Genomic DNA, 15,115 nt, shown 5'->3' with positions numbered 1-15,115 from the left:
TTTCTAAATATTTATATTTAATTTTTTACTTCCCAAAAAAAGTAATTGGTTGCCACAAAGAAAAACAAAAACAATGTATGAAGCTAAAACTATTACTATATCGTTATATTATTGGGAAAATTTTCAGAGAGGTACACTTATCTAATTTAAATATTATAAAATAAAAATATAGTTCAAAACTTGTCTTACAAATTTTTAGTCCAAAATTTAATTCAGTATACAATAATATACATTCGGTTTATAATAATATACAGAAATTTCAATATTTATTTTTACAAAAATGCTTTAAAATTTTATATACAATATTATACACTTAATATATAATATTTTTTTATAAAATTATAAAAGGTATTTATACAGATTATATATAATAATATACAGTATTATATATGACTTATACAAAAAGTTAACTTCTTATTTTTTTGTTGAATTTAAGCATGATATTCATCCAAAAACTACTCCAAATCACCCAAAATTTTCGAAATAAGATCAGAATACATAATTATTCTTTTTATTTTGCGAAAATTCAATTTTCAAATTTTGAAACTTCAAACTTTAACGGTAATTGGACATCAATCTTTTATTAAGTTTGTGAAAGAAAAAATAATAAAAATATGTTATTGACAATAGTGGAGTTTAATTATGAAATAGGGGCGGAAAATAAGTGTTTTTGGTAAGTCGATTGAGATGGAGAATGAAGGTTAATTATTAAGATGATTTTCGAAATAAAAATTCAATCCCAGTATCTCATTGGAAATGAAGTAACTGGGTCCATTCAATTTTTCATGGTAAAAGATAAAAATTTCAAGGTATATTTGATGTGAGTGTAAAAAAAAAATTAATCGGATTCTATTGTTACTTGTTAGCAATGATGGAGTTTCATTATAATTTAACAATCTTAACAAAGAACCGGTTTGGCATTGCTGTTAAGAGACCAAAAACACTTATCTTGACGAAAAAATACTTTTTAAGAAAACTAAGGTGTTTGGCTAACATATAAAACTATTTTAAATTGGACGCAGAATAAGTTTTTCTGTTGTTAAGAAGAAATTAAAAATTTCTCCTTCTTAAAAAATGCAGAAGTAGAAAATTGTTTTTTCAAAATCAGACTATTCTTGCCATTTATACATATTTACCAATATATTTTTATATTTATTTATTTATTTATTATGGTGAATTTTCATATATAGTGATTTTAATTTGTAATGTAACTTTGTGAGATACACTATAATGTAATTATCTCTTCCTAAAATCATTACCACGATTTTATTTTATTACAAATGCTAGTTTTCTTGAGTGTTCTTTTCTTTTTAAAGGGATAATATTTATTTGAGTGAATGGGAAAAATAATGAAGTCAATATTTTTACGATTTTTATATTGTGAATTATCAAGTGTGCAGATTTCTTGTTTGGAATGTTTATCAAACACACTTCGATTAAAATCTAATGATATGTGTAGGTGAAGTAACATAAAATATAGCCGAAAGAGCTATTTCACTAGCATCATTTAAAATGTCTATACACTTTTAAAAAAAATTAAAAATGATGCCAAGCTATATAACACATGAATAAATAATTTCATTGTGGCAAAACTTAAATAATGGAGGGGTTAAAAGTCAAAAGGGTTATATTCGGGTAAAAAATTAGAGAAAAATGTCATTGTAAAAAAACGGGAAACTTACATAAATATACAATATTAAAAAAATATTTATCATTTATAGCAATAATATTTTTTTTTCACTTGATCACTTTTAATACATTTATAATGCAGTTTTAATATATATTACAGATAACAATTTATTATTCACATATAATACAAGTTTTATTGATGGGTAGTACATTTATCATACATTTTAATACACTTATAATAGAATGTGTCAATTTCTTACCAAACAAACATAATATATTTAAGAAAATAGTTATAATACATATATATTGCATACATAATTCACATTTAATACATATTACAGATTTAATATAGTATTGTTATGTATTGCTATAAATGGTATAAATAAAAAGTATCGTTAAAATCAATAATTATTTATTAAAAGGTACTCATCCTAGTAATTTTTCCTAAAAAAAATAGATCTCAATAAGGGGTGGCAATTTGGCCTGTTAGGTTAAATTTGGCGGGTCATAATGGGTTCAAACAATGATCGGGCCAAAGAGCCAACCCAACTCAACTTTGTTTGGGTCAAAATGAGTTAGGTAATGGGTTACATAACGGGTCAAGACCCAATCTAATCTAATTTTTATCAAGTTTAATTATTTTACTTGGTCTTTTAAAATAATTTAGTATTTAATAAAAAAAAAAATTATTATGCCTATATATAACATATCAAATTAGAAAAAAAAAATTAAAAATATTTTGACAAGATAGCTCATAAGCCGATTCAGGTTACATATCATTCCAACTTTTAATGGGTTGAACTCATGAATGACCTGCCCAAACTTAAACGGGTCGGACTGATTGGACGAGTCGAGTTTGATTTTGTTGCACCTAAATCTCAATTGTGATTTTCATCAAACTTCTTCTTCTCCGACAATGATTTCGTCCCAACTGTGGTTTTTCACATTTGCAAAAGACATTCACTAATGAAGAAAAGAATAATCAACGAGAAAAAGAAAAAAAAAAAGACAACAAAACGAAGAAAAAGAAGATGGTTGAGAAAATCTACTATAAAGGAGAAGAAAAATGAATAAGAAATGATGAAGAAGAAGGGGAGAGCTTAGGAGTAGGGCTGTTTATCAGACGAATCAGTCAGATAGTATGTCATATCGTAACTAGTTCAACAAGACATTTATGTTAAATACAATAGAAAGTCATATCGATTCTACATGCCACATTTAGAAAATGCATTTCTTTAATTTCCTCCTCTTTATTTGCAACTCTAACGCAATAACAATTCAACATGATTTATAACTAGTCCAATAAACATAAAGTCCAGCTTGAATGTAATATAAAATCATATCAGCCAATCATAACTTGCATATCACATTTTTTAATATATTTTCTAACGTTATAATTTATAACCATATCAACGAGATAAATCTATTAAAATATAACATAAAATCATATCATATCATATCAAATCTGTCATAATTCACCGATTTTAATTTAGCTTGGCATTGTAGGAGCCTCTACCTTTGGCAGCCGTTAATGGCGCAATGATTAATGGCCATTTGATTCCAATTCCGTGTATCAAAGTCCAATGAAGCATGAACAAATTCAAACTTTTTCCCACTAATTAAAGGACATTAATGTAAATTTAAAAAGATATGGGACCCAACTCACTTTTCCAAAACTTGGAGGGAAATATTCTCATATGTGTGCTCTTATCATGCACTCGCATTTTGTAGCTTCTAAATATTTTCCACGTTTGTTATTTTTTTTCCCTAGTATTTTAGTTACTAGTCATTTTCGTCATTTACTATTTTTCATAACGGCTTTGAAGTATTATTTTCCCGTATTTATTGAAAATAATTTCTTTATCTTTAATGATAAAAATAAGATCTGTATTTTTTTTTCAAATTGCAAACGGGACATTTTATTTAATTAATAAAGTTCATCTGAATACATACAATTAGGAACTGGAAGGGGAGTATTATTTAAACGCTCATTAAATTTATAAATATAAATACTATAAAATTCTTGATAGTTGTATTAAAATAAAAAATGATATTTAAACATTTCAAGATAATAAAAAGGCCATAGACATTGAAATGAAAGAACGCTATAGAGCAACAATAGAGTTTTTCTGTGAATTTATAGATTGCGAAGTCAAATCGTGAAAACATCTATTAATACTTGCATTAAAATAAACTATTCCTTCTTCAAATCCCACGTGACCATGAAATACTTACAATAATAACATCTTGAGTGAAATTTTATATGTGGGGTTTGGGAGGAGTAGAGTCTATACAGTCCTTATCACTAATTCGTGGAGTAGAGATGTTGTTACTGAAACACTTTCGATTCAATTACAATAACTTCGGGTATAAAAAAGAGGAAAACATAACAATGAATAAGAAAAGTAGTGATAAATCAAAAGAAAAGAATATGAACAACAACAAAAATAGTAAAGTAACGGAGACACACTAAACAAATGATGATAGGTATCAAAAACTACAACTCCAAACATACTATAATACACGACCTCCACATCCTCCTACCGAATTAATTTCAGCCTAATGTTTGGTAAAGCCAAGTGGCAGTTGATTAAGCAAGGGTACAGGGGAAACAATAGGCTGCATAAGCATAGGATCATGAACAAAAATTAAACAAAGAAAAAAAAGTCCATAATCAAGTACTATCTACTGCACGTCCCATCAATTACTCTATACTAAGTCTACATTCCTTTTCTCTATCTATGGTGGTTGGTTCCCACAATGGGCAAAAGGGAAATGTATTACAAGAAATTATAAGCAAATTGAAGAAAATTCAGAGCAGAAATTGGACTTAAAAATGCTCAAATTTCACTTTTTGTTGTTCTTCTTTGCTTTCAAGATTGCTTTTTGTCTACCTGGTTAGCTCCTTTTTATGGTTCTCTTTTTCTTTTTGTATAATGTGAATTTGATTAAGGGGTTTAAAGGGTGTCTATATTATGTAGTTATAATGTGTTTGAGTAACTTTTTTTTTTTTGATAACTGTGATGTTTGGGTCAGTTTGTGTGCAGCTTGACTAATGGATGATGTAAAATTTGTGTTTGAATTCAATTTTTTTTGGTTTGATTGATTAATGTTAACTCAGAGCAGCATTTGGACTCAAAATGCTCAAATTTCATATTTTGATCTTCTTCTTTGCTTTCAGGATTGATTTTTGTCTACCTGGTTAGGTTCTTTTATGTTTATTTTTTCCTTTTGTATGATGTGAATTTGATGAAGGACTTTAAAGGGTGTCTAAATTATGTAGTTTTAACGTGTTTTGAGTAACTTTCTTCTTTGATATTCGTGATGTCTGGGCCAGTTTGAGCGCAACTCAACTAATGGATGATGCAAAATTGTGTTTGAATTCGATTTGTTTGGTTTGATTGTCTAATGTTAACTAATTGCAAGTACTTAGCTGTTTGTGGTTGGTTCTATGATTATGTTGTTGGATTTAGTCATGGACCTTATGGTGCCTAAATTTTCAATATTGGAATTGAAGCAAATTGAAGAAAACTCATAGCAGCATTCTCAAAAAAAAAACCAACTTTTGTTGTTCTGCTTTAAGTCGCCTCGTCTCAGCTCCTTTTATGTTTCTTATGCAATGTGAATTTAGTTGTAATTATGTAGCTGTAATTGTGTCTGCATTAAAATGTTTTAGTTTTGATTCACTAATCTTAACTTGTGTTGGAAGTGCCACAAGCATGTGAGATGTTGCGATTAGACTCTTTATATGGTCTTGGAAAATAGTTAGCTCATGTGCTAGATTTTTGCAAGTACTTGGCTGGTTGTGGTTAATTCTATGAGTATGTTATTGGATGTAAGATACGATTCCTAATTATTCGTAACCAAATTGCACGTGCTCGTCAGTATAATCCTGTATATTTGCAAAATTTCTAATCGCTTCACTCCATGATATGATGAAGTATCTTGAGTCTTGTGTTAAAGAGGAAAAAGAAATAAGTGAGGTGTCTTCACAAACTTAATGAGCAGCTAGAAGTCTGGTTTTTTCATAAGAGATAAAAAATTTTGGTGCAAACATACTAGGTGATTCTTCTCATATGTCCCCTGGAATTAGTCGAGGTGCACGAAAACTCGCCTGGACACCATGGTCATCAATAAATAAATAAATTGTTACAACGTTAGTGTAACTTTATAAGACGTTATTGCTTCCCTATATGTACTTTTTCTGCTGTTCTTTCCATTGCTAGCACTGTTACATGAAAAGAAAAAGGCTGCTCCTTTATTATTGATTAGCCTCTTTCAAGTTGCTCTTTTGTTTACTATCTAATTATCTATCCTGTTTATTCACTGCAGCACCATATGTAACGCGAATAAGCTGTGGAGCTCAAAATGATGTTCGTAGTTCCCCAACAAATACCCTTTGGCATAAAGATTTTGGATATACAGGAGGCATACGTATGGAAGCAAACCGCCCAAGTTACATAACACCTCCACTCGGCACATTACGGTATTTCCCTCTATCAGAGGGTCCTGATAATTGTTACAATATCGATAAAGTGCCACATGGCCACTATTCAGTGAGGATCTACTTTGGATTGGTTAAAGAACCAAGTTTTGATAACGAACCTCTATTTGATGTTTCTGTTGAAGGGACCTTGGTTTATTCTTTGCCGTCTGGTTGGAGTAGTCACGATGATGAACAAGCATTTGTTGAAACTCTTGTATTTCTTGAGAATGGTACTACCTCACTTTGCTTCCACAGCACTGGTCATGGAGATCCTGCTATACTCGCAATCGAGATTCAAGAAGTAGATGAGAAAGCTTACTATTCTGGTCCTGGATTTGGTCGAGGGACAATCTTTAGAACTAGCAAAAGATTGAACTGTGGAGATCAGAATCCAAAGTTTGACGTTGACTACGATGGGGACCGTTGGGGTGGGGATCGGTTCTGGAGCTCAATTATGACCTTTGGTCAGAATTCTGATAAGCCTATATCTACTAAAAGCACCATAAAGTCAGCTTCTGCAGCTCCAAACTTCTATCCACAAGCTCTTTACCAAACTGCTCTTGTTAGTACCGACAACGATCCGGATTTAACGCACACAATAGACGTCGATCCCAACAAAAACTACTCTGTCTGGTTACACTTTGCCGAAATTGATCCTTCAGTTACAGATGTGGGACAAAGGGTTATTGACATTTCGATTAATGGTAATATTGTGTTTCGAGATATTGACATTGTGAGAATAGCGGGGGGAGTTAACAGTGCTCTTGTACTGAACACAACCATTCCAGTCAGTGGCAGGATTTTGACAATCACATTACATCCAACAACGGGGACTCATGCCATCATTAGTGCCATTGAGATTTTTGAGGTTATACCAGTTGAATCTAAAACATTACCAGAGGAAGGTAAGTTAAATGTTTCACTTGTACTTCTTGGATGCTACATGTTTTTTCATCTCATACACTTGACACACTTGAAAGGGGCCAAATGTAGTATGTTATTTTTTCCTTTGTTCCTTGGTCAAGCTTGTGCCTTTCTAATTAAGATAGTCTTTATCTTCTTTTCTTTTTCAGTAAAGGCTTTACAGTCACTGAAACTTGCACTTGGACTTCCCCTTCGTTTTGGGTGGAATGGTGATCCATGTTTTCCGCAACAACATCCATGGAGTGGAGTAGATTGTCAGTTTGACAACTCCAGCAATAAATGGGTCATCGATGGGCTGTACGTTTTTGACCTTGACCTTAGATAGAAAAGTTCCGCCCATTCCACACACGTGCGCAAGCACACACACGTAACTGTAACACTCACATTGACATATATTCCTGCTATTGATTTTCTGCACCCCAATTTAAAAGTTTTGCTGGACGATACTTGGCTTTCTTTCTATATTATGTGATTTTATTATTTTATTTTAATGTGTCCTCTGTATCTGTTTTTCATGTAAGCACAGTGACCTGGACAACCAAGGTTTACGAGGTTTCTTACCAGATGATGTTTCTCAATTGCGTCATCTTCAGAGCATGTAAGTTTAAATGCTGTTTTTTAAAAAAAAAAATCTATTTGGATGAAAGATGTGTATCTTCCAACGATCTTCTACTACTTAAAATGGAGTTGATGATCAATAAGAGTTTTAGCCAATATATTGACACTTTTTCAAAATTATTTGGACATAATTTGTCTGAAGGAATTACATACTAAGCGGTTAAATAACTTCCAGTTTAAGAGGTTTTCAATATTTGAGCATCTTTTAGAATGTCTTTTGGTTCATGTATATTGCAATGCCGGCGTCCACTTCTCAAACATGATCTTCTCTAACTTATGCTTTGCTTGTGTGCATTTTACAGAAATTTGAGTGGAAACAACATTCACGGGCTTATTCCCTCAGCACTTGGAACAATAACTAGTCTGGAGAAATTGTGAGTACATTTGCGGAGAGTTGTGCTTTTCTGTACTTGATATTAGATTTCTTAGCTGCCAGAGTAATAGTATATGAAAATATGGAAACAGAATATTTTTGTAATCTACGTTGTGAATATGTTAGGCATACAATATATAATTATTGTTCTTTATCATCTATATGGGCCGCGGGAGTAGTGAATGTGCATACTGTTTGTTGGTTGTTTATATGATAAAATCCTCACTTTGTGATTACCTAACAAAAGTTGCACAACAGGGATCTTTCATACAATTCCTTCAACGGGTCGATTCCTGAAAGCCTTGGGGAATTGACGTCGTTACTGACACTGTAAGCTACTTCAACAAGCTCAGTTGAGGACATTTGATGGATCAATAAAGAGCTCTAATTTACTACTTTATTTATTACAGGAATCTGAACGGCAATTTGCTCTCTGGAAAAATTCCTGCAGCGTTAGGCGGAAGGCTCTTGCACAGAGCTAGCTTCAAGTATGTTCTCCTAATTGCACGTTCTTAGCATAAGGCTTCTTTTTAGTGAAGCATCCTTCAGAAATTGCATCGTAACTATAGAAACGTAGAATGTACCAAAATTACTCCATATGTTTCAATTTGTTTGTCTGGTTTTGACTTGACACGGAGTTTAAGAAAGTAAAAAAGACTTTTGAATCTTATGGTCTTAAACTAAAGATATGTACAATGTACCAAAATATCCTTTAATCTTGTGGTCATTAACATGCCATGTGGAAAGTTGAAATTAAAGAGTTTGACGAAATAGGAAAGAGACATTTATTTTGAAATGGACTAAAGGAAAGTAAGACAAATGAATAGAAACAGAGGGAGCATCACTTTCACTTAGTTTTTCTTTTGTCCAACTTTTTATCATCAAAAATACATACTACTTATGGTCGATATTCAATTTCTAGATGCGTCGATGAAGGTCTCCTTGTCACCATTTTGTGTTGATGATAACTGTGAAAAGAACAAAGAAGTCTACAATCATAGCATTTGATTAGAACACATTATAAGTTAAGGTTAAACAAGTGTACCGTTAAACTCCATTGATTTAGCATCCACAACTGGCGGTTAGGCCTGACACCAACTTCCACAATCCACTAGCTACTTCGATGGATGGGCGTTAACTATTACCACATATTCAACAAATAAATATGCTAGGCTTCTTTCTGATAGCTAGGTAAACGGGGGTTAACTAGGGTTCTTTCTGGGCCACGTCACTGTCTTTTGAGGCTATAACCAATTAACGTAAGTCCAAATTCTAACAGTAACATTTAGCATATTTCCTTAAAAGAAATGCTGCGGTAATAGGTGTCAGTGTCGTTTGTTTTAAGGCAGAGATGCTAATTAAACCTTACTATTCATGTGGTGAAACTAATATGACAATTCATCGGTGTATTAACTCGAGGATCAGATAAAAAAACTGTGAATTTTTTTGTTCATTAGTACTTATGCTAAATACTTACTTTGGATGCTTTCAGTTTTACTGATAATGCAGGCCTTTGTGGTATTCCTGGGTTACCAACATGTGGACCACATCTTACTGTTGGTGCCAAAATCGGCATTGGCTTAGGGGCGTGTGTCGCTGTTGTAGTTATCGCTACATGCATAACATGTTGGTGGAAAAGGCGGCAAAATATCCTCCGCGCTAAAAGAATGGCTGGTAAGAGTTTTTCAACATAACATGCTCTATATCCATATTCAAATGTATTTCCCATCTCTTCCATGTATTGTTGTCAACATGGTGTTTTAAAGAAATGAATTTCGAGTGAAGATGTATCTCTACACGATGAAATTAAACGAGTTTCATGCTTTCTCATAGATGAATCACTGTGTTTTTTTCCTCTTCATTTTTTATACAGTGAGAGACGCTCCTTATGCGAAGAAAAGAACACATTTAAACCACATCCAAATGACAAGACACCATCACAATGGTCATCATCACGAACATACTCGGACAGCTGTTGAGAATGGACCTCCTTTGCTTGTCTGAGTTCGAACAATTTTTGAGTCAACTCACACTAGAAACTTCTTTCACGTCAAGAGGATTCAACAATTTATACATATACCAACAAAAACATTGTTCGTATCCTACTCATAGTATAATTTTTTGACAAAGGAAGGATCGTATGAATCCCATCCGCAGACCTTGTAACTCCATCGCAAGCTTAGTGAGAAGATTTCCAGATACAATGCTGCTGTTTTGTGGCTAGAAAATGTGTATAGTGGTTATGCAGATCAGGAATCAATTATAAATGCCATAGATGTAATTCAGTGCAAGAGATCTATGTTGTTCGGACTCTTCAAAAATGTCGACGGGTGCGTGTCGGATCCTCTAAAAATAGTGTATTTTTGAAGGATCCGACTCGGGTGCGGCAACATTTTTGAAGAGTCGGAGACAGTGTGTTGTATATTTTAACTATATACATGTATTCTTGTCATCAGTTTTGGAGCTTTTGGTTAAAGACACTCGTGTAAACTGTGAAATGGTGAATTTCAGTAGAACCACAGAATGTGATCGCATTATACGGTCTCAATTGAACAGATTGAGTAAATTTTCGTGTACCTCGATATGGTAAGTGAGTGGAATCAACTTCACTTGGATGTTGAAATTGAACAAGGAAGAGAATATGAGCTTAAACAACAATAACCAACTCAGTGAAATCCCACTAAGTGGGAATAGGGAGCTTAAAAGGAAAACTTTTTTTATCATATTTTCTTTTTTAAATTATCTATCGTATTTCTCTTTTACATGCCTTTTAAGGAATATCAATCATTAGGAACTTTTGACTATTTAAACATCATTTATGTCCTAAATATTTTATTTATTTAGTTGTTTGTACATTTTCTTCAAAAACAATTACCACTAACGATAAAATAAGAAAAAAGTTAGTTTTTTTTCTCGAACTTCTAATTGACAAATAATATTCCTTCCTTTCCATCTTATTTGACAGTATTTCTTTATTAGTTTTTTAATAAAAAAAAAGTAAGATAATAAATAAAATATGGTAATTAAATAATAAATTAAAGAAAGATTAAGTGAGATTGGTAAACCACAAAATACTAGGACCCATAAAATGCGGCAGCCGCGTTTCCATTTCATTTTCCACATGGGCCCTTTCATGGTCTCCTAAACTATTTTTGGTAGTAAAATAAAGTAAGTGAAATATGATCGGAAGGTCATGAGTTTTGACTGTGAAAATATTTTTTAATTAAAAAATATAAATAAAATAATAAATTTGTCGAGGTCATTTGGTAGATGATTTGGAAGTGAATTATTTGATATTAAATTTTATATAAGTAGTATCATATTTAATAATATAGATTATTTATGTATAAAATTAATAGTATGACGTTTGATTTGTAATATAGAATCTATATATTACTGTATTTTATATAAAATGGAGGTGAAAATTATTAATACGACAATAATAATATGTGGAGCTTGAAGACAAATCAAATATAGCATAGTAAAAGTGGTACTAACCTCAATGTATGAGCTTGTAAGATTCAGACCTTCGATCCTTATGGGTCAATCTGATTTTGAACTTCAATGCCGGAAGGCTAGTAAAATTTCAGTTATAGTTCAAGATAAGTTAAAGAGTGTAACCGTTTTTTGAAGAATTCACAATTTTTTTCAGCGATTACACAGTTTTATATGTAACGGAAATAACGTGTAGATGTAGATCACTATGGGAACATAATTCACGTGAGACATTTCCTAGAATTTCGCTTTAAATGTATTTGTATCCCTTATTCGTATTTCATTACAATTTTCATTGTTTGCTTGTTGTTATTGAAGTTCTATAACCTAAATCTCTCAAGCTGTGTTTTTTCGATGGACGCTATCGGACTATCATATTGGCAAATATGCTAATAATATTTGTTACTTATATCGTATCAATTACTTTATTACCTATTATTTTCACTTGTTACCTTAACTACGTTTAACAATCAAAATAACATTAATAATGTTATTATTTGATCATCTCAATTTGCATGTTTTTGAACGACATCAAAATTTTGATTTAGGGATAAACAATTATCATATAAAATGACACACATATATGAATAATATATTTTTTAATGCACTCGTTTAATTTGTTCAATGTTTTATTTTACTTAATTAGATATACTAGACAAGAGTTTGGCTTAAAATATATGCTTATTTAATTTTAGCTTGGATTAACAATATTGTCTTTTTAAAGTAAAAATCGATAATGTGTCACAACTTGGGACAACGAATTATGCATTATATATATATTCATCATAATCCACTTGTCCAAACATGTAACTATCTATTAATATTCATAAAATCTACTCCCTCTGTTTAAAAAAGAATGACGTCATTTCCTTTTTAGTCTGTTTAAAAAAAATGACTCTTCTTTTTTTGGCAACACTTTAACTTCAACTTTCCAGATGACATGTTTAAGGCCACAAGATTAAAAAGCATTTTGGTACATTTGACATAACTTTAATTTTGAACTACAAGATTTAAAAGTCTTCTTTATTTTCTTAAACTCCATTCCAAATTAAACTAGGACATTCTTTTTGAAATGGAGGGAGTATCAATTATTATTTTATTGATTAGACTTTTATTTAACTTGGATATAAATAAACCAAGTAGATTAAAGGGAAAAGGGTCTGATATACCCCTTAACTTTGTCATTTAGAGCTGATATACCCCTCGTTATGAAAATGACTCATATATACCTCTACTTATACACAAATGACTCACATATACCCCTTTCCTCTAACGGAAATGAAAAAAAATTAATTTTAGATTAATTTTTATTATTTTTTATAAAAAACAAATATAATCCCATATGAGTATATTTAATTCTCCCCAAACATATTTTTTTTTTACTTTTTTTTGTTTTAATGACTAATTTAGATTTATTATTTTGATGGTCAAATTTATTTATGTTTCACTAATATTCTTGTAAAACTTATTATAGATGACCAAATTTGTTTCTTACAAATACAAAAATTAAATTACAATATAGACAAAAAAATAGTTTTAAATTATAATATAGCCACAAAAAAATAGTTTTAAATTTTTTTCTTTACACTAAGGAATGAAAGAAACTCAAATAGTTATCATCAAAAAGTCAAAAAATAATTTATATATGAAAAAAATTAAAATATACCTTGAACTTTGCTAGAAGAATCATATATACTCCTAAATAATTTTTAAGAAAATTAAAAGTCAAAAATATAAATTTAAAACTAATTTTTTCACTTCCGTTAAATGAAGGGTATATGTGAACTCATTTTGTAACGGTAGGGGTATATATGAGCCGTTTGTATAACGATAAGGATATATATAAATCACTTTCATAACAATCGGCATATTAACTCCAAATAACAAAGTTGAGGGATATATTTTTTTTAGATTAAATTAGTTAAGAAATAGTCCACGTGGCAACAAGGTCCATAATTGTCAAATAACTTCTTTTTTCGCTTTGGCGGTCAAACCTAATCTATTGCCTCAATATTTGTGCAATGTCCATACTATCATTAACCCACACGTGTCAAATTATCCTTTTCTTTCTCCCTTTAATCGTCACCGCTACACCACCTCTACCACCGCCATCATCAATTCCTCCGGCCTTCGTCAATTACAAAACTAATCATTCCACGTTCATGTAAGATTGAAAAATATTATATCAAAAAAATATGACGTAAACAATCTATTCTAATACGAGCAAATACAATACTCTACTAAACATTTTAATGTAAAACCATAGCACTTGAACAACATGAAAAGATTTATTTATTCCCAGCTTCTTTTCTTAAAAGTTCAGATTTTTCGATATTCACATAGTAACTCGATGAACAGAACGTCATCGTTTTCCCCTAAATATATATATTTTAGACTAGTTTCCCTTATCTTTTTCCCTTAATTACTGGTAATTAAAAGGGGAATTAACGCTAATTAAACAAGCTTACAACTAATTAAATAAAGCAAAAGTTCAAAAAGCATGCAGAATCTCCGATCATCAACTCCGGCAACTTTCCGATCAGACGAATTTTCACATGTCTTCCGGTGCCGGGAGAAGATTAAGGTCGAAATTAGCTTTTGGCTTGAGATCGTTACCCATAAAATCTATCACAGTTGATGAATCGGATTCACTCTTCATCATCCCACTCTGGCCGCCGGCAGCAGCACCTCCATCTCCACTACCGCCGCCGTTACGAATCACTCCAGCTCCTTGTAAATAGTACATCGGCGGAGTGATTCCTCCGGTAGGAGAATTCTGGAACAAAAACTTACCTACACCGTTGCTAAAAATACCAACGGATGATGAGCTTCCTAAGCTTAGATCCAACGGAACCGATTCCACCATTGCCGCCGCCGTAGCAGTCACCGTCACCGCCGCCGCCGCAACCGCAACCGCCGCAGACGATGACTCAACGGTACTAGTCTGACTCGGACTCCGATTCACATCCTCCGGCTGCATCACAATCTGAAAATTAGTTTTCGCTTTCACACCTCGAAACTCTCTCGCAGCTTTATCATACGCTCTCGCTGCTTCCTCAGCGGTATCAAACGTACCTAACCAAACACGGCATTTTTTCCCCGGATCTCTTATCTCCGCCGCATATCTTCCCCACGGCCTTTTCCTTACACCTCTGTAATGCACCTCCTTCACCGCCGCCGCTGTCACTGCCGTCGTCACCGTCACTGCCGTCGCCGCCGTCGTACATTTTTGCTTGGGCGCCATTTTCAGTTCGCCGCTTACCGGAAATGGACAATTATATATATATACGTATAGAATTTGAACAAGTCATTAGAGAATTAGGGCACGGTTGAGAGAAATCGTAGGGGGGAAAGTGCCTCCTTATATAGGAAGAAAACAACAGTCAATGGAGTCTTTGACTGATGAAAATGTAGGGACCATATAATATATGGTAGTTTTTTTTTTTTTTTTTCTTAAAATGGAAAAATTTGTAATATTAGTATATCAAATTTGGATAAATATTAATATTGGTCCTAGCAAATACATTTTTTAACAAATTAGGAATAAAGGTTAATATTATAAGAAGATGTATTTGTTAATGGTTAAATTG

General features: G+C 32.0%; 2 protein-coding genes across 2 annotated transcripts; one reads left to right on the top strand and one right to left on the bottom strand.

Moving 5' to 3' along the window:
• Positions 1 to 4,329: 4,329 nt before the first annotated feature.
• On the top strand, positions 4,330 to 10,506 carry LOC102597169 (putative leucine-rich repeat receptor-like serine/threonine-protein kinase At2g14440). The gene is made up of 9 exons (XM_006343162.2): positions 4,330 to 4,526; positions 5,962 to 7,020; positions 7,189 to 7,336; positions 7,566 to 7,637; positions 7,960 to 8,031; positions 8,289 to 8,360; positions 8,441 to 8,518; positions 9,523 to 9,704; positions 9,904 to 10,506. Exons 1-9 carry the CDS (start codon positions 4,466 to 4,468, stop codon positions 10,032 to 10,034), a joined length of 1,875 nt encoding a protein of 624 aa, XP_006343224.1. The 5' UTR covers positions 4,330 to 4,465; the 3' UTR covers positions 10,035 to 10,506.
• Positions 10,507 to 13,796: 3,290 nt separating this feature from the next.
• LOC102596847 (ethylene-responsive transcription factor 8-like) lies at positions 13,797 to 14,901 on the bottom strand. The gene has a single exon (XM_006343161.2). It carries the CDS (start codon positions 14,767 to 14,769, stop codon positions 14,077 to 14,079), a length of 693 nt encoding a protein of 230 aa, XP_006343223.1. The 5' UTR covers positions 14,770 to 14,901; the 3' UTR covers positions 13,797 to 14,076.
• Positions 14,902 to 15,115: the final 214 nt, after the last annotated feature.

The sequence above is a fragment of the Solanum tuberosum genome, unplaced genomic scaffold, assembly GCF_000226075.1.
Source record: "Solanum tuberosum cultivar DM 1-3 516 R44 unplaced genomic scaffold, SolTub_3.0 scf00039, whole genome shotgun sequence".
NCBI classification, from domain to species: domain Eukaryota; kingdom Viridiplantae; phylum Streptophyta; class Magnoliopsida; order Solanales; family Solanaceae; genus Solanum; species Solanum tuberosum.
The sequence above is the reverse complement of the archived record's forward strand: the minus strand, read 5'-3'. Positions and strand labels throughout refer to the sequence as shown.

Bases quoted from the DNA above. Each gene is read 5' to 3' on its own strand.
- LOC102597169 (XM_006343162.2), top strand. From the start codon at position 4,466: ATGCTCAAATTTCACTTTTTGTTGTTCTTCTTTGCTTTCAAGATTGCT. The intron at 7,638-7,959 runs GTAAGTTTAAAT...TGCATTTTACAG, and splicing joins TTGCGTCATCTTCAGAGCAT to AAATTTGAGTGGAAACAACA. The intron at 9,705-9,903 runs GTAAGAGTTTTT...TTTTTTATACAG, and splicing joins CCGCGCTAAAAGAATGGCTG to TGAGAGACGCTCCTTATGCG.
- LOC102596847 (XM_006343161.2), bottom strand. From the start codon at position 14,769: ATGGCGCCCAAGCAAAAATGTACGACGGCGGCGACGGCAGTGACGGTG.